Source organism: Calidris pugnax, unplaced genomic scaffold, assembly GCF_001431845.1.
Source record: "Calidris pugnax isolate Ruff unplaced genomic scaffold, ASM143184v1 scaffold19, whole genome shotgun sequence".
NCBI classification, from domain to species: Eukaryota; Metazoa; Chordata; class Aves; order Charadriiformes; family Scolopacidae; genus Calidris; species Calidris pugnax.
In genome coordinates, this window is record NW_015090775.1 from 2,627,877 (window position 1) to 2,647,527 (window position 19,651).

General features: G+C 40.4%; 1 protein-coding gene across 6 annotated transcripts in view; it reads left to right on the top strand.

Moving 5' to 3' along the window:
- The window catches only part of NEBL (nebulette), a 283,351-nt gene that overhangs the window by 198,570 nt on the left and 65,130 nt on the right, over positions 1 to 19,651 (top strand). For 5 of the 6 annotated variants that reach the window (XM_014946172.1, XM_014946181.1, XM_014946164.1 and 2 more), the window contains exons 6-9: positions 1,857 to 1,958; positions 3,547 to 3,648; positions 11,242 to 11,349; positions 13,053 to 13,157. The exons of the other annotated variant lie outside the window; for it this stretch is intronic. In XM_014946172.1, coding sequence (XP_014801658.1) covers positions 1,857 to 1,958; positions 3,547 to 3,648; positions 11,242 to 11,349; positions 13,053 to 13,157 — 417 coding nt within the window. The remainder of the gene's footprint in view (positions 1 to 1,856; positions 1,959 to 3,546; positions 3,649 to 11,241; positions 11,350 to 13,052; positions 13,158 to 19,651) is intronic. 6 annotated transcript variants of the gene reach the window in all.

Here is a 19,651-nt window from a genome sequence, read left to right on the forward strand (position 1 = left end):
CCCCCAGCCCCCGCCCTTTCTCCCTGAAATTAACCACAATCCATTATTTCATGTACTATATGATCATGTCATTTGGGAGCAATAAGTGACCACATTTCCTCAACTTTATCACCACTATTCTTGATTCTCTGTTGTTAAATTCACTCCATTCCTAATTTCTATTTTGAGCACATATGCTGGCCTTTAATTTGCAATTTACATGGATGATAGGGTGCTATTCAGAAACCTGTTTCTGCTGCCTTTGTGGTTTTCACCTCACCTCATGTGGTCATTAGGATGAACAGCATATAATTAACTAAATTCATGTAAAGCCCTGAATTGCAAATGCTTGTCTGTACAACTAGTTTCTTAAAAAAATAGAGGAAATCCAAACCTAACCAAAACAAAACTTCAGTGGTTTTAACGAACTGTAAGAAACAGTTTCTGTTTTCTTGGTAGGTGATACTTTGGGCTGTATTCATCCGACCTACTTATTTATTTTATCAGTGATTACACTTGTGTGTCACTCCTTGTAGGTTAAAAATTATAAGATCTATTTGTGGGCAAGCAGCCAACACTGAAGCCTATTTAGCTTGTCTACTTAGCTGAAGCCATATGGGCACAAAATTACTTTCCTGTTGCCTGTAAAATATTTGCCAAAAAGTAAGATTTTTTTTTCTTTTCTTTTTTACAATAACATTTCTACAAAAGATACTATTTGTTGGGTGCTGCAGTTTGAGTTTGTTGCATTATACCCAAAGTAAAACTATATGTTGGAAATAGGAGCTAGATGTGGAGGTTATAAGTGAAGCTTCGAGCTGAGGACTTTCTTGATGGTGAAATACTATCTTGAGAGGTTGGTTAACTTTGTTAAACAACAGAAGAAAATCTAAAAGACTGTCCATAAAGGAGGAATTATTCTGATACTATTTCCTGTAGACTTTGTTTTCTAACTTTTGCCTGAAACTTCAGTTTCTCGGACACTTTCAAATACCAGGGATGATTTTCTTAATAATTCAGAATAATTCGGTATGGCAGCTCTTAGAAATTGGCTTAGATTGGCACATGTACAAGGGAGAGGGAAAAGTCTACAGACCCTGGAGAGGGAGAAGAAGGATAACTTGTGGTCTCGGCGCTCTGTAACGTCCCCGAGGTCTATGCTGTTTCTGTGATTGCTTTGCTGAACGGAGAATGTTTGGACTCTCCCACCTGTGGTTTACCTTCTGGCCAAAGTCTTCTGAGGCCATTCATTATCGTGGTGGCTTTTGCACGAACAGAAAGATTCAGTCTTTTACTCCACAGGCTGGAACACTCAGCCTTCGTGTTCCCCGTGATTGTGTAAAGGAGCAGATAAGGGAAGTTGTGGGGAGCTGGGGATGCTGGGGTGGAGTTGTGTCATTGAGTTACATCCCAGCTACACGGCTGCCTATTGCTGAGAAGGAGGTGGAGAATGACAGTCTGTGTTGAGCGTCGCAATAATCTGCTGGGCTGCAGTGCTCAGTATCATAGGGGAGGTAATTTATATTAATAAAGTGTACAGCATAGAAAAAAATGCTGTACCTCTTGGAATTCCTCCAAAATGTAGTGATAAAACCCAATATGTGGGCTTTGCGGTGCTTTCAATTTCTTCTAGGCTTCTAAGCAAAACCATTTTTTATTTTAATATTGTATTTTATGCTTCTGAATTTCTTCCTTATCCTGTCGACCTGTGTGTGGGTCTTACTAAATAATCCCTGTCAAGCAGGATTGTGTTGCAATAAACTAGGCAGAGTTCTGTTAAATTTGATGGCTGAGTTGATACGCCATTCAGAGATTATTCCTAAACTTAAAAAGTTTTTGTTTGTTTGTTTTAAACAAGACTGTTTTTTGTTTGACAGGTATCCTATAAGAAGGATGTGCAAGATACTCATAGATACACTGAAGTGCTGAACAGGCCAGACATAAAGACAGCAACTGAGTTAACAAAGATAATAAGTGATGTATGTTCTCCTGTTACTCTATCTGTATTTTTTAGACATGATATTTTATTTATTCCAATTTCAGTTGGCTTTTTTAGAATGCTGCTGTAATTCTCAAACGTCATGAGCAGAAAACTTGCAACCCCAAATCTGATATGGAGGTTTGATTTAAAAAAAGACCAAAACCCAACGAAATAAAACTCTTTGCCTGGTGTGTTACAAAGTTACGGGTTTCCTCTGATTTGATGGACGAACCTTTGCAATTATTGGTCATTGATCTAAAGACATCGTTAAGCTTACTAAAGTTGGTTTTGTTTCAGCTTTATTCGTGATAACCATTCTCAAAATAAGTCACATGCCCGTAGGCTATACTGCTCTTCAGAAGACATACCAAGCTCTTTTTTCACCTCACTACAAGGGATGCTCACATCCCGGGACTCCCCTTCCTCCTTCCATCTCAGCCACCAGCAACAGGGAGATGCAATTCCCCTCTGTCCTCCCGAGAGCTGGGCAAACACACCGCCTCTTGCATGGGGGGTCTCCTCCCCAAACTCCCCTCTCAGATTATTTTCTCTCCGACTGTGACATCTGCTAACAGATAGGTCAAGGAGCAGTTTGAGAAGCAGCCATGTGTGATGCAGTTTAATATTTTGTTGTAGGTAACTCAAACAATGCGTATATTAAAAGCCCTGAGCCAAGATTTTAAGTAACTGCTGGTACTTTCATGTGAGACTGACGAAGCACCCATGGAGGGACGGTTTTAAGAGAGCTGAGATTCACCTTTTGAATATTCAGGATTTTCTGAAAACCAAAGAACTTCTGCTAAGTCTTACGTTCAACACCCAATTTACTAATTGCTGTTCAAGCCCCCTTTGAGTTGGAATGGCTTTGGCACTTTTATTTCCCTCACTGTGCTGTTATGACGTGTCCTTGCTGATTCACAGCGCCTGAGTAATGCAACCCGCCTATTTTAGGCAGTGGGTAATTTTGTGAATATCGCAGAGCGCCCATTGTCGATTCATCTGTGCTGATTCCTAATGCACTGGGGAAAAAAATTGCAGCAATTTGCATGGGAGGCAGTTCAGCTGGAAAGATCACATAACACCAGCCCTGTGGGACTAATTCCGCTCGGTTACACCAATGCAACCTCACTGACATCCAGCAAGATTGCAGTGGTAAAACTGAGAGTGGAATTTGACCTTAAATTTCAAAAAAAGCTGCCCCTCAGCCTAGTTTTGTTTCAAGGCTAGTTTCAGCTGCTACAAATAATCTTGTGTAAACTGTAGACCCTGCTGTAAGAAATGCTGAGCCACTCTAACTCCTCCTGCCTTGATTGGGAGAAGAATATTTCTCAGGCTTAAGCTATGCATTTGGTTGAAGTTGAATTTTGTGGAAGCCGTGCATTGTGTTTTACAATAAATAAATATTATGTGTTGTTAAGGAGCTGAAGCCTGAACAGGGTTGTTTTGTTTTTTTTTCAGAAAAGCTCTGAAAGTAGTGTCAGTGCAGATCACTAAATAAGGCTTTTCTGCTAGCTTTAATGCTTAAATTTATCTTGATAAAACAAAAGCAAACAATTTAATAGTGATTCATATTCGTTTTTCTTAAGGCTGCGTACAAGAAAGGAAGGGGAGAGATGAATAAGGAGCCTGCTGTGCTTGGAAGACCAGATTTTGAACACGCTAAAGGAGTTTCTAAACTGTTAAGCCAAGTAAGATTCTCTGTCATTTTACAATGACTTCATTCAGATATCTTGTTCCTAGTAATGCAAGAAAAAATTTAGATTTTTAGATTATTATCTCTAATTGCATGAGCTGCATTATGTTCTCAAACTCTTTTCATACAGTATTGCAATGACTTGTAAATTTAAGATTCTTAGGAAACAGAATACACATTTTTATGTAAAGATACAATGAACTTTGTTACAACTTCTTTTGTGGAGATGGTGTATATTTACACAGATTATCTAGGATTTCTAAAAATATTGACTGTATGTAATATAAAGGCAAATTTTGCTACTCATTCAGTTTGAGTGGAACCTTACTCTGTGATTAATCCCACTGAAGTAACTGAGGTCTTTTGTGTAGCTGCTCACTAATGTGAGTAATGGGATCTGAATTTGGCCTGACATGCGAATGGCCTGCCTTCCCATCCCCGGAAAGGGAACCTTTTATGTACTGCTTTCTGTTACATATTAACCTTAAAAGAAAAAAAAAAAAAAAGACGAAGAAAAATGGAGGGATTACTTTAGTCCATAAATAAAATGATAGCTGCAAACACAAATATTCCCTCTTTTCCTCTTGTGAGTCTTCTGCTCATAAGATCTACTCGTAAGACTCTAGTACAGATCAGCCTGACATCACGAGAAGGGATTTTTGACTGCTGACCTGTTTGGGTTTTTTCCTGGTTTTCTTTTTTTCTGGAATAGCTCTTTAATAGTGCCTTGCATAATCCTCGCTAGTCATCCTGCCAGGCTACACTTAGAACTTTTGTAAACCTAGGAACAAATTCTTCCCAGAACTAGAAAAAAAAAACACCCAAGTGTAGTGGGGTATACACTACAACAGTTTGAAAATCAGTGTGATTTGGCTGGACAGTAAACATCTTCCCCAGAACTGGGACAAAATGAGAATAATGCGTCATAAAGAGCAAGCTGCAACACAGTGCAGTGTCTGCTTGCAGAGGTTGAGCTTCTTTTGCTGTCACCAAACGCTGTCGTTAGATACCTGCTACACGATTTGCTGTTACACACTGAACCATCATTCACTTTGCAGCGTTAATACTGCACAAAGGGAAAAAGAAGAAAATAGATGTTTTTTTATCGCTTTGTTAATGATGTGTTCAGAATCGAAATTAGTTTGTGTTTTCCAAGTAGGTTTCTTTCTTCCATTTTTTAATGGATCACGCGCTCATTCCTCTGTTGATGGGCGAGTCTGGTAAGAGATTCTTCAGTGTTTGGCCTCGTGCAGGCTTGGAAGTCAAGCCCGTGCTTTCTAGGAAAAGCTAGTGCTCTGCTGCTGTGGCTTAGAGGAAAGGGAGCTGTCTGTCATTTAGCTTTTAATGGATCACGCGCTCATTCCTCTGTTGATGGGCGAGTCTGGTAAGAGATTCTTCAGTGTTTGGCCTCGTGCAGGCTTGGAAGTCAAGCCCGTGCTTTCTAGGAAAAGCTAGTGCTCTGCTGCTGTGGCTTAGAGGAAAGGGAGCTGTCTGTCATTTAGCAAGCACCTTTCGTGGTTTTTAAAAGGGTTCGTATCTAAATTTAGTGTGGGATATCCTTTATTTCTACTCAGTGGCTGTCTACGTGCTCCTTGCAGCCTGTTTCAGAATCTGGTGGGCTTGCAGCTGCCTGACATGGCAAATGGGACCACAGCAGCTCCCTTTCCGACAGCCCTCCACGTCTCTCTAAGCCTGGTAGCCCTGAGGTTGTGGCCAACAATTGCAACAATCCCAAAATACCAGCTGGATCGTGGGGTCCTGCAGGCTGGTGCTGAGCCAGCTGCATCAACGCACTCTTTATCTTGTTTTTATTAGATGTGCTTTTCCTCTTGGACAATGCATGCTGCATCTGCAAAAGCTTCATAATAGAGTCTCTTCACTGCCAGGGGCTGGGGTGACAGCAGTTCCAGTCCAGATCTTTCTGCAGAAGGGAGGGTTTGGTGTGAAATTTTAAATTCTTTAGAGAGCCCCAATAGTGCAGAAAGCATGGCAGGAAGAGAGGGAGTTGGTGACAGTTTATTTGTAAAGAAGACCCTCAGTAAACCTCGGTAGTCCAAACTCTGCAGCCACTGGGCCTGGATGGAGGTTTTGGGATCCTTCCTTCTCTTGTCCACTCCTCAGTGTACACTGTGGTGGCTGCTTGCAGTGTGTGTGCCCTTGTTGCCAAGAAGGCCAAGGGCATCCTGGGGGGCATCAGGAAGAGTGTGAGCAGCAGGTCAGGAGAGGTCGCCCTGCCCCTCTGCTCTGCCCTGGGGAGGCCCCATCTGGAGCACTGGGTCCAGTTCTGGGCTCCCCAGTTCCAGAAGGACAGGGAACTGCTGGAGAGGGTACAGCGAAGGGCCATGAAGAGGATTAGGGGCCTGGAGCATCTCTCTTATGAGGAGAGGCTGAGGGACTTGGGTCTCTTTAGTCTGGAGAAGGGAAGACTGAGGGGGGATCTGATCAATGCCTATAAATACTTAAAGGGAGGGTGTCAAGAGGATGGGGCCGGTCTTTTTTCAGTGGTGCCCAGTGACAGGACAAGAGGAAATGGGCACAAACTTGAATATAAGAAGTTCATAATTAATTTCAGAATGATTTGGACCATGTCATGAGCAACCTGGTCTGGTGGGAGGTGTCCCTGCCTAGGGCAGGGTGTTGGAACTCGATGATCTTTAAGGTCCCTTCCAACCCAAACCATTCTATGATTCTATAACTCCACCTAAACATGAGGAGGAACTTCTTTCCTGTGAGGGTGGCAGAGCCCTGGAAGAGGCTGCCCAGGGAGGTGGTGGAGTCTCCTTCTCTGGAGACATTCAAAACCTGCCTGGACACGTTCCTGTGGGACGTGCTCTGGGTGCTTTGGCAGGGGGGTTGGAATAGATGATTTCTGGAGGTCCCTTCCCAAATCCATGTGATTCTGTGATTCTGTGTGTGTGATGGGCCATGTACTTGTAGAAAGAAATGCCAGACACTGTCCTGCCAGCCCTCTGTGTGCTGCAGCGTGGAGGCTGTACATACCAGGCAGCTTCCAGCGGTGGGGAGGGCACGCTCAGCAATTCCCCCACCTCCTCTCAAGGAAAGGCAGTGGTGGCCATGAGTTGTCGAAGGTTTTTATATATATTATTTGAATCATCATAACACTTAGACACCCGGGTCATAAATCAGGAGCACAGCAAAATGAAGATGACCCCTGTGTCCAAAGAGCAGGGTGGTGGGGCAGGATGAGGAATGCACCTGTGCTGCAGGAGAGGAAGAGCCCTCAACGTGGGTCAGTGGTGTCAGTCCTCTTCGTGCAAGGATCGTGAAGCAGGCTTGTAACAATTACAAGATTTAAAAAATAGTAAAGTTAATGATCTCTTTATTGTCTCCAGACTTTCTGGCTTCTCGAGTTGCCATTTGTTTCTCAGCAAATGGGAGCGTTATAAACTTTTTGTGCTGAAAGTTGATCATCTCCCTTAATAGCATGAATCTATAAGCTGCGACACGCAGAGAAATATTAGTTATTTGACCCTCACAGTAAATTTGCAAAGTTGACAATTCTGATGGATGTAATGGGAAGAGAAGATGATAACATGTTTTAATGTGGTGCATATGGCTGGTAATTTAGGGAGGATAGAGAACAGGAGCAAGAAGAGGTCAGGCAGTGTGGGTGTAAACGAAGGGAGAAAGCAATCAAGGCAAGCAGGAAGGCAAACAAAGTGAAGAAAATAGTGTTAATGTTTGACTGGCACTCAAGGCTCTACAAAATCAGTGGAGTCTCACTCTTTCCTTCTTTTCTTTTCTGTTCTCTTTTCTCTTTTTTTCTTTTTCTTTTATTATTTAACAAAGCTTTTGACAACAGCAGCAGCAAAAATAACAGCTCCCAGGACTAGTGTATTTACTCACAGCATGCAGTAACCCCTTTCTGTTGATTTTAAACTAAATTTAAAAGAGAAACTTTGTTAGCCCTTGTGAAAACATGAAGCACGTCAATTTGCTGAATGTACATTGTAGAATTTGGGTTATTTTTTTCTATTTTTTATAAAAACAAGCCCTTGTTTAGGTCTTCTTTATGTCTCCTAATGTATTTTATTAGCTTTTTCAAAGAGCTGATGATATGAAGCATTTCCCTTATGGTATTCAGTAATTGGTTTTATGATGAATAATTTTGGATATTTGTATTTTATGCTGGATCTGGTGCTTACTGTTTCAGGGATAAAATTTTTAGAGGTAGAATGTTTTTTAAAATTTACTTTCTCTGAGATTATCACTAACAACACAAAGAGCCTAGGATTTTCTCAGACTTTCTTTCCTTTAAACTCTGCTAGTGCTTTTAGCAACCAATATTTTAATTTAGCTCTTTGTTTATGTTCCATTTCCTTCAATATCTGTGTGCTCTGACAGGTTTTTCATTTTTTTAAATATGTTTTCATATGGTCATGAGGAAATGCTTTGGCTGCAAGTGTCTGCTTCATCCTGAGATCCCGGTGGTTGAATGATTCAATTTTTGTAGTTTCTTTGTAAATCTGAACAGTGGGTGATGTCATCCACTTCTGAAACTGAACACTCCCTGTGTGAACAGCTTTGAACTACGGATTTGATTTAGGAATGTTGCTGCAAAGCTTCAAAAGACACTGCTCTGTCCAGCTGCAATTCTGACTTTTATAGGTTTTGTGCAAGGCCAATGAGAAGTTTGTTTATCCTGGCCTTATTTAATTCCAGTTTGGTTTTTCAGGGACGTTGTTGTGTTAAAAGCCTGCAAAGTCTGCTTTTTCTTTAGCAACAATTAGAGAGCAGCCGACGTGCATTTCTTTTAAATTAACCCCCACTACATACCCTCTAAAAAAAATAAACAAAGTTAAGACTTTAATTAAGATGTTAAATAAGTAGCCATGGTTTTAAACCCTCATTAAAGTAAAGCTTTTGGTTAACGATGAAATTTGTAGATAAGCTTCCACTAACAAATGTCATTTCTACTCCCACTTTTTGTATGCTCCTCCACCACCTCTTAGCATTGATTGCTACGGCCTCCCCCCTTCAGATGTTTTAGAAAACACTGATGAAGTATTTTTCTTCCTTGTTTTTAATCAGAACCCTTTTCTCTCAGGCATATTTCCCCCCTTTAAACTGCATCCACAACTTTCTCCTGTTGAAAAGAAGGATAAATACCATGTGCGTTACTTCACAGTGACTCATCCATGGGCTTGCTTTTCTCTCCTCTCCCTCTCCCACCCCACGCTTGCTTTCAAAAGGGAGAAGGAAACAGGAAAATACCGATAGGAGAGAAAGTGAATACGTGTGTAGCTTTCAATGAGATGAATCCCCTATGACAAGTCGGAGTTAAATTACTGCTGGAAGTGCTCCTGAGATACCGCCTGGGTCATCTGATATTATTGTGCTGCTTCCATTTTGCCCCAGAGCGGCATGTGTGGAGGTTCTGAGAGATCCCTCGCTGTGGTGGGAATGTTCACAGTTGGATTGTTGGGTGGTCTCCTTAAATTTGGGACCCTTCTGCACTTTTGCATCCAGGCACACAGCCCTGAGAAGACTTGGGTTCCCTGTCTCCCCCGCTTTACCTTCAGTAGCCGGGATGTGATCTGAAGTGGCGCTAATGGGAATTTATCACTGGAATCTCGAGATTGAAATCTTATTACTAAAAAGAATCTTTTAAAAAATGGCATGAAATGGCGGCAGCTGGAAGATGGCAAGCCAGTTGTGAGGATGCCACTGATGTTTTCACACTTAACAAGGATATCAAGGACCATGTTGTGCGTTTGGTCTGCACAGTTTGAGGCCATTTGTTGGCTGGGCAGAAGACAGCCTGCAGGAGTTGGATATTTAAACTCTTGTGCATGATGTGAGGTGATGCCCAAGGAGTAAAAGACAATTTTGCTTACCATGCTGACTTGATTGCTGGTTTCAGAGGCTTTTTAAATCACATATTCCAGCACTGCCTGATTTTTATTAGAAGGCAAGTTTTGGATACATCCTTTAAAGAGAAAAGCCCTCTGATTTATTCCTTCACTGCTCATACAGAATGTGGATTTGCCTTTGACAAAGGCAGTGTCTTTGTATTCAGATATATGCTTTTGCACTTGATCCAAAGCCAAGGCAAATATCAAACAATATGAACCATATGAATCTACCAGAAGGCGACGGTTATTCTCTTCTAGAGTTAGTGTGAAAGATTATGAGGTTCAGATAAAGTTTCTCTTGAAAAGTGACAATGTTTTAGAATTTCCATCCTTTGGAAAATTAACGTAAGTGCTGGAATCCTAATGTAGTTCTTGAACATATATTGTTAGTTTCTGTTTGGCTTAGTTTTGGTTTCTTGTTATACTGATTAATGAAATATTGGGCATCGTGGCTAAACATAATGAGGTTGTGTAAGCTAAACCATGTTGAAAGCCTTCTGAGGCAAGGAAAAACTGAAGAGGAAAAACAAAATTCTTCCCACAACTAAAGCTGAGAAAAAAATAATTTTTGAAGGAGATTGTTTGAGGTGGTTTAAGCACTTTATCAGACATTCATGTGGGAATAGAGAAAAAAGGAGTAAGGAAAAAGCTGTGTATTTATTTAGTGCAGAGCGTGGTAAATTATAATGGATGCTGCATAGGCTCAGATATCAGGTGTCTGACTAACATTCATGAAAGCAGCATAATTCAGACTGAACTTTATTCTCCTCCATTATGCCCAGCTGCTGGGAAGAAGCAAGGCATGTGTGCAAAGCCTCCAGATGTTTGATGATCATGCACAACAAGGAGGGCAAAGGAGGGAGATTTACTATTTGCTCGATTTCATTTTTTCAGATTCTGAATTCAGTTCTTCAGCGTGTTTTATGGAATTTTTGTGATTTATTTACTTTTAATGCCATGGCCTCAACATTTATGTGTTGCTCATTTCCTCTTTTGAACATGAAGAAAAGAGAGTGAAAATGGTGGCAGGCAGTCTTTTAATTATGCTTTCTAACACTGTAATGAGATGGGCATTGTCCTCAAGAATGGACTGTGCTACAGAGAGATTCCTGGGGGTCTCTTGGGAAATTTCTGGCAGAATTAAAAATAGACCTGGGGGGCTCTGGTGACAGCCCAGCACAGCGCGAGTGACACATGGATCTGGAGGTGGGAAGACGGCTGAGTGGGAAGTTTGATTCTGTCTTCCCACTTTCAAGTGGCTGAAAAGTTTACAAGTGATTTATTTTACAAGTTTTACAGTATATTCATCTTATGCATTTGTTTTGTTAAAAACATTTTTGATGTTAATTATGAATTGAATGATTCTCAGTGAGTAGATTAGTACTGCTAGTCAAACAGTTCTGGTTTATTTGATTACTCAGGTGATTCATATGGTTTTGTTTCTGTTTGCTTTTTATAAATCCTTCAGCACCAGTAATCACATCTTAAAATTATTTTTTTTACTTTAGTAAAATTCAGATACGTAAAAATTACTTTGAAACCAGCACAAGACCATCACAGGTGTGGCTAAACTGAGCTTCTTTAAACATCTTCATTGTTTAAAGATTTATGGAGAAGGCAATTGCCTTTAATAAGCTCCTTTGTAGTCTGAATTCTCTATGCTTTCTTTAAGTGCTACATGTTAATATTAGATATGTTTGTTCTGGTGGAAGGTGAAATACAAAGAGCAGTTCAATAAGGAAATGAAGAGCCACCACTACAATCCTCTTGACAGTGCTTCCTTCAAGCAAGCACAGATTGCATCCACCTTGGCAAGTGATGTAAGTGAATTTGCTTTGTATTTTACATACATTTACATCCTCAAAACCCTAACATTTGTTCTGAAGCAGAATTCCTTTTTCCATCTTACAAATTCCTCTGAGCAGCAGTCTCTGCTACATGGTGTGTCTGTACAGCAGGTACTGCATGTTAGCCATTCCTTCCTCTGGTTCTGACAAAGCCCTTCTCCAAGGGCCTGCAGAGATTTTCAGAACCATTTTAGATGAGATTCATCTCGCTTAACTTTGTGTGTCAAAAGATTTGGCTGCTTACTCTGAGCTGGTTGCCTTGTACTTGGTCCCTTTGTATTTGGGAAAGGAGTAAGCAGGTATAGAGAGTAATTCCTCTGACCTGTTGTAGATGCCTGTCTTTGGAGTGGTGAAGTGCTGGCATCTCTTTAGAGGATGTAGAAAAGAGGTTGTTGGATGAGCAGATGAGATTTGGATGTCTGTATTTTATGGACTTCATTCTGCTGGTTGATCTTCTGAATGGTATTCCAAAGTACAGCAGTGACCAGATGCTGCAATGCTTGCCTGCTACTGGAGCCAGATTGGAGAAAACATCTATATCAAGTGATAATATTGTTGGGATGATATATTTAACAGTGTGTCTAATGCTAAAAACATGAGCTCTTTGAGGCTGTTACACAAGCCTTCATTCTGTAGTCTAAGTGTTTCCAAAGGGTGGAGCACCACCCAATGGGAACAAGAGGGTCAGTTCTGGGAAGGGTCCAAAAGAACATGTAATTGTTTCCAAAATCTAAATGTTTCCTAAAAATTTCCTTGAAGTAATTATTATTATAGGAGCTATGCAAATTGAATATTGTTGATTTGAAGTCTGCCTATATCAGTCAAGAACATGATACTTATGTGGAATTGACTGAAAGTATTGGTTTAAAAGATTTGTCATCCAAGATAGGCAAGGTAGCTGGTCTTCTTCCTTAAAGATGGGCGTGCAGCTGTCAGAAGTATGGAAAATCTTACTATAGACTGATAGGAAGCTATCTTCTGCCACTTCATGAAGTGATTATCTTTTGCCTTAGGTGATTATATTGCTTATCTTTGCTGAAAGCAATCTGCATTAAATCATAGAATTGTCTGGCAGCACTTCCCGTTAACTGTTGTATATACAACTTTTTTTATTTGGACAGTTAGTGTAATTCCTGAATGAAGAGAAAAAGAACAAGAATCAACAGTACTTAAAATGAGTAAGCTTGAGAAGATACTCTTGATTTACATTTTATGGTGGAAAAAAAAAAAAAAAATAAAAAAGAGGAACAATGGTGGTTCCTTTCTAGTCTGAAAGTGATACAAAGTGTGATTTTGTTGTAAGTGTCCTTTTTGAGCAAAAGTTTGAGTAGTCGCCAAATATTTGCTCAGTAGAATGAATCCTTTATTGATTTTTCATAAAAAAGAGGAACAATGGTGGTTCCTTTCTAGTCTGAAAGTGATACAAAGTGTGATTTTGTTGTAAGTGTCCTTTTTGAGCAAAAGTTTGAGTAGTCGCCAAATATTTGCTCAGTAGAATGAATCCTTTATTGATTTTTCCTTTTCCTCCAAATAATAGTGAATGACCACCATCTAGTGGCTGGTAGAGAATGTTCAGGCAAACACGTAATGCTTTCTCTTTCTGGATGGCTTCACTGTAATATGAAGCTGTTAATTTTTGTTAGTCTTTATTAATGTAACCTGAATTCTCTTTCCAGGTGAATTACAAGAAAGATTTGGAAAGCCTACATGATCCAGCCTCTGACCTACCAAACCTGCTATATTTAAACCATGCTTTAAATATCAGCAAAACGCATAGCGATGTAAGTTGCCTTTGTAAGCATTATCTGAAAAATACATGTAGTAAGGAAGGAAGTATGTATACACTGTGGAATACACACATTTTTGGTACTTGCTTCATTGTCTCAAGTAGTAGACTGTAGTGTTGTAACCATAGTGGTTGGGGGAGGTAGTGCTTTTAGGGAGAGATCTGAAAAATATATGTAGTAAGGAATGAAGTATGTATACACTGTGGAATACGCACATTTTTGGTACTTGCTTCATTTTCTCAAGTAGTAGACCACCGTGGTTGGGGGAGGTAGTGCTTTTAGGGAGAGATATTTCAGTTATTAGAACAACTAATATAGTGGGTAAGAATCACATGGACTTCTGGTACTTGAACGTTTATTCTTGTCTGTCTGAAACCTTGTATGTTTTTTCCTTTATTGAACTAAGATACTTTTTTCCTTGTGAATCTTGATTTGTCTAAGATGCTACTTTCCTCTGCAAGTCTCTGTACAAAAGTGACCATTATGCTAGTTTAATATTTGGACTTCTGCCATCAACAGCCACTCGAGTGCTAGCTTCATTAGAGTTTCTCTGCCTAAGCCTTTTTTTCCTCATAAATGTCTGAGACTTACTATGCTGGATCTGGTATTAGGCACATATTCCATTCTGCAACATAACAAGACATACCCCTTGATGGGGCTGGTGGTCTGACATAGGGTAGTGATGGGTGTTGAAATAGGGAGGAAGAGGTAGGAAACTCCTGTCTTCTGTGCAATGCTGAAGCTTCTCTCCCAGTCCAAGAGCACCTATGCTGTATGTGCAGTGCTTGGAGGCTGGTTAGCTGCATTTGTCATCTTTTCCCCAGAAACCCCAGAATGGCCACAGAACAGCTGTGGAAAGGTGTGAGTGGGTGGTTTTTTTGCATGCTCAGTAGGAGGCGAGCACTTCACACACAAAGGGTTAGCCCTAATGACCAGGAACATACTGGGTCATCTTCTGAGTCAAGCTATGGAGGCTTGTATCTAAAATAATCAAAATAATCCAGCCTTCCTGTCTGTACTTGATTTTTGTGTTGCTCTTTCATAGAATCATGGAATGGTTTGGGTTGGAAGGACCTTAAAGATAACCTAGTTCAACCCCCCTGCCATGGGCAGGGACACCTCCCACTAGAGCAGGTTACTCAAAGCCCATCCAACCTGGCCTTAGACACTTGCAGCCACAGCTTCTCTGGGCAACCTGTTGTTCCAGTGTCTCACCACCCTCAGAGTGAAAAATTTCTTCCTGATATCTAGTCTAAATCTCCCCTCTTTCAGTATAAAAACATTACCCCTTGTGCTATTGCAACAAGTCAGGCTAAAATGTTTGTCCCCATCATTCCTGTAGGCCCCCTTTAAGTACCGAAAGGCTGCTATAAGGTCTCCCCGGAGCCTTCTCTTCTCCAGGCTGAACAACCCCAACTCTCTCAGCATGTCTTCCTCGGTGAGGTGCTCCAGCCTCTGATCATCCTTCCATCCCTCCTCTGGTCCCATTCCAACAGGTCCATGTCCTTCATATGTTGGGGGCCTTAGACCTGGTTGCAGTCCTCCAGGTGGGGGTCTTATGAAAGCAGAGTAGAGGGAGTGAATTCTTTGGTGAATTGAAACTTGCTTTTTATCTGTCTCACTCTGGTATGTGAAGTTAACACTGGCTATCCCCTTTTCTATGGGTAATAAATGAGTCGATAGCTTTGAGTTCCTGCATTCTTTGTGTGCGTTTTGGCCTACCCAATTCTAGTTTCCTTCAGTGTAAGGTAAGATTGGCTTTTTTTTTTTTTGGCTGATTAAATGAACACCCTCAGAATGAACTCAATCAATTTGTCATCTGGTTCCTTTCTAGTCTGAAAGTGATACAAAGTGTGATTTTGTTGTAAGTGTCCTTTTTGAGCAAAAGTTTGAGTAGTCGCCAAATATTTGCTCAGTAGAATGAATCCTTTATTGATTTTTTTCCTTTTCCTCCAAATAATAGTGAATGACCACCATCTAGTGGCTGGTAGAGAATGTTCAGGCAAACACGTAATGCTTTCTCTTTCTGGATGGCTTCACTGTAATATGAAGCTGTTAATTTTTGTTAGTCTTTATTAACGTAACCTGAATTCTCTTTCCAGGTGAATTACAAGAAAGATTTGGAAAGCCTACATGATCCAGCCTCTGACCTACCAAACCTGCTATATTTAAACCATGCTTTAAATATCAGCAAAACGCATAGCGATGTAAGTTGCCTTTGTAAGCATGATCTGAAAAATATATGTAGTAAGGAATGAAGTATGTATACACTGTGGAATACGCACATTTTTGGTACTTGCTTCATTTTCTCAAGTAGTAGACCACCGTGGTTGGGGGAGGTAGTGCTTTTAGGGAGAGATATTTCAGTTATTAGAACAACTAATATACTGGGTAAGAATCACATGGGCTTCTGGTACTTGAGCATTTCTTCTTGTCTGTCTGAAACCTTGTATGTTTTTTCCTTTATTGAACTAAGATACTTTTTTCCTTGTGAATCTTGATTTGTCTAAGATGCTACTTTCCTCTGCAAGTCTCTGTACAAAAGTGACCATTATGCTAGTTTAATATTTGGACTTCTGCCATCAACAGCCACTCGAGTGCTAGCTTCATTAGAGTTTCTCTGCCTAAGCCTTTTTTTCCTCATAAATGTCTGAGACTTACTATGCTGGATCTGGTATTAGGCACATATTCCATTCTGCAACATAACAAGACATACCCCTCGATGGGGCTGGTGGTCTGACATAGGGTAGTGATGGGTGTTGAAATAGGGAGGAAGAGGTAGGAAACTCCTGTCTTCTGTGCAATGCTGAAGCTTCTCTCCCAGTCCAAGAGCACCTATGCTGTATGTGCAGTGCTTGGAGGCTGGTTAGCTGCATTTGTCATCTTTTCCCCAGAAACCCCAGAATGGCCACAGAACAGCTGTGGAAAGGTGTGAGTGGGTGGTTTTTTTGCATGCTCAGTAGGAGGCGAGCACTTCACACACAAAGGGTTAGCCCTAATGACCAGGAACATACTGGGTCATCTTCTGAGTCAAGCTATGGAGGCTTGTATCTAAAATAATCAAAATAATCCAGCCTTCCTGTCTGTACTTGATTTTTGTGTTGCTCTTTCATAGAATCATGGAATGGTTTGGGTTGGAAGGACCTTAAAGATAACCTAGTTCAACCCCCCTGCCATGGGCAGGGACACCTCCCACTAGAGCAGGTTACTCAAAGCCCATCCAACCTGGCCTTAGACACTTGCAGCCACAGCTTCTCTGGGCAACCTGTTGTTCCAGTGTCTCACCACCCTCAGAGTGAAAAATTTCTTCCTGATATCTAGTCTAAATCTCCCCTCTTTCAGTATAAAAACATTACCCCTTGTCCTATTGCAACAAGTCAGGCTAAAATGTTTGTCCCCATCATTCCTGTAGGCCCCCTTTAAGTACCGAAAGGCTGCTATAAGGTCTCCCCGGAGCCTTCTCTTCTCCAGGCTGAACAACCCCAACTCTCTCAGCATGATAGGCTGGTCGACCTATAATGTGTTTGTCTATCTTAATCCAAAAAAGTGGGAATGAATGAGTTCAGAAGGCTTCTCCAGGTTTCCAAACAGGGTGTATTTGCTTTGCAAGTTAGTGAAAAGTTGTATATTGGTATCTAAACCCTGTGCCCTTCAATGTGACTTTGCTGCGAGCTTTAAGGTCATGCTCGGTGAGGTGCTCCAGCCTCTGATCATCCTTCCATCCCTCCTCTGGTCCCATTCCAACAGGTCCATGTCCTTCATATGTTGGGGGCCTTAGACCTGGTTGCAGTCCTCCAGGTGGGGGTCTTATGAAAGCAGAGTAGAGGGAGTGAATTCTTTGGTGAATTGAAACTTGCTTTTTATCTGTCTCACTCTGGTATGTGAAGTTAACACTGGCTATCCCCTTTTCTATGGGTAATAAATGAGTCGATAGCTTTGAGTTCCTGCATTCTTTGTGTGCGTTTTGGCCTACCCAATTCTAGTTTCCTTCAGTGTAAGGTAAGATTGGCTTTTTTTTTTTTTGGCTGATTAAATGAACACCCTCAGAATGAACTCAATCAATTTGTCATCTTAGATCTAATAAGATAGAAACCTGGATTTTTCCTTAGGACAGCTCCCTTCTTGCAAAATTTATTTCTTTCTATTGCCCAGGAAGGGTTGATTCATATTGTCTGTGCCCTTTTCTGAGGACATAGACCATAAATACTAAGTCTCTGATTTTTTTGTATTGTCCAGATGCTGGTGGATATTTTTTCTTGCTGTGAGCAGGAAGAAAAATGCTTTGTCAATCCCTAAGGTCTCCACTAGCTATTTGTCTTCAACAGAAATCCTGTTTTGAAAATCCTTCTCAGCTTGGACCTTCCCATGTCATCTCTTTGATTTTAACCTGGCTCACTGTCCTGCCTTTCTCCATGCTTTTCCAATACCTTCTTTGTGTTCCCCTCCTTGTCTTTCCACAACTTGTCCCAAATCTTTCTTGAAGTCTGCTTCCACTCTATGAACCAGTCTTCCTGACTTTACCTTTAACTGGTTTCCAAAAACTGATTGCATGGTCGGTTTTTGGTTCTTTTTCCCCTCTGAAACGTTGAACTTGCTAATTTCCCAGTTTTGCTCTTTAACTGTAATATACCGTTCTCCCTTGAACTTTATGCTTCTCTTCATCTTTTGCATAACATAGCTACACCTGCCCCAGTGTGATACATTCTAACCTTGTATGATTAATTAAACTCATAAACTGATAGGGTTGATTGAGCTGGTTTGCTGGTTGACCTGGAGTGCAGAAGTGTGCACAACATTATGAAACACATACACTGTAATACCAATGCAAAGCTGTCACACAAATCAGCTTCCATGGGAATAAATTCCAGCAGTGAAGAGGAAAGCTTGATGGGCCTGTTTGGACACAAATAGACAGATTCTGACAGGTTGAACTCATCCTGTTTTCTTTATTTTGACGAGGAAGAATGCTCACAAGGTGGAACTTACCCCTCGTATGGTATACATATAATTCTTTTTGGCATGAACTACATAATTTAAAAATTTGATATATGTACAGCAGCTAGTTTATACTTTTGCGCATTTTAAGTCTGTTTCTAATGTAGAGACTTAGAGACACTAATGAACGACTGGCTAATAAAAACAAAGGAACTTAGATGTGTTTCATTTTATGAAACAGGGTGAATAAATAGGATTTACGAGACTGATTCTGGTGTCTGTAGTTTAGTGTAGCAAAAGGTTGTGTGATTTACCTCATTTAATTTTATAGAATTTTTTTTTAAAATTTTGTTCCCTTAGTTGAGGAGTGGAGTAAAAGTATGAAGTCTGTATCTGTAGATGGAGATAATTTTCGTTTCAACTACAGAAGTGATTTTGTTGTATGACATTTATAATTATTTCCACTAGGAGGCAAACCCAGACCATCATATGTGTTCCTTTGCACTTCAAATGCAAATAGTAATGGTTATTTTGTAGCAAACGTAAACATTTGATGTTTGGATGAGCAAGAGAAACATTTTCTCTAAGAACATACAAAAGTTATTTTTGCATGATAACCTTTTTTAATTTCATCACAGGTTGTAAACTCAAATTTAGCAGTAGAACTTCTGAGCTGAGGGGCCTAAAATACAGTTTCTTTTATGTTGTTTCTCCCATAGTTATTTTAAATGGTATTTAAATTGCAAAACCTTCTAGATATTGTTTGTGAAAACATTCTTGGATTTTTTTTTTTTTGTTTCTGTATGAATATAAGAAATCATTTAAGCAAAGCGAGGGCTTCTGTTATTTCACCCCAGTACAGCTGAACAAATTCATCGCAAAGGAAATGCAGTGCTTCAAAGTCAAGTACACACAAGCAAAAATATATCTTGCAAAGAGAAAAACGCAGAATTCTAAGAGTGATTAAATCAGGTACAAAAGTGCACGACAAATTATATTGATAGAGAACTCATTTTTGCTCAGAAGCACCCCATGAGGAGGGAGGAGAGTGTTTTTGCGGACCTGAACCTAGTGCAGAGGCCTGTCAGGGAAAGATATTAACATTTTCCTCAAATTCAGACGTTACTAGTTTTGAAGAGACAAATATATTAAAATATTACTCATTCTGAGGATCATACCTTGATATGTATCTGTTTACTTTCCTCAATGACGTATTCCTAAAGGAACAAATGACTCCTGAATATTCCACCATATCACAGGCTGGTTGACTGACCTAAATAATGTGTTTGTCTATCTTAATCCATAGAGTGGGAATGAATGAGTTAGAAGGCTTCTCCAGGTTTCCAAACAGGGTGTATTTGCTTTGCAAGTTAGTAAAAAGTTGTATATTGGTATCTTAACCCTGTGCCCTTCAGTGTGACTTTGCTGTGAGCTTTAAGGTCATGGTCATTGGTCGCTGGGAGGGGAATGTTGGTGCAAGACCAGACTCTACTGAGGCAGTAGATTTCCTTCCCACAGGTACAAACAAAAGTGTGTTTTAGAATGGTGCTCCT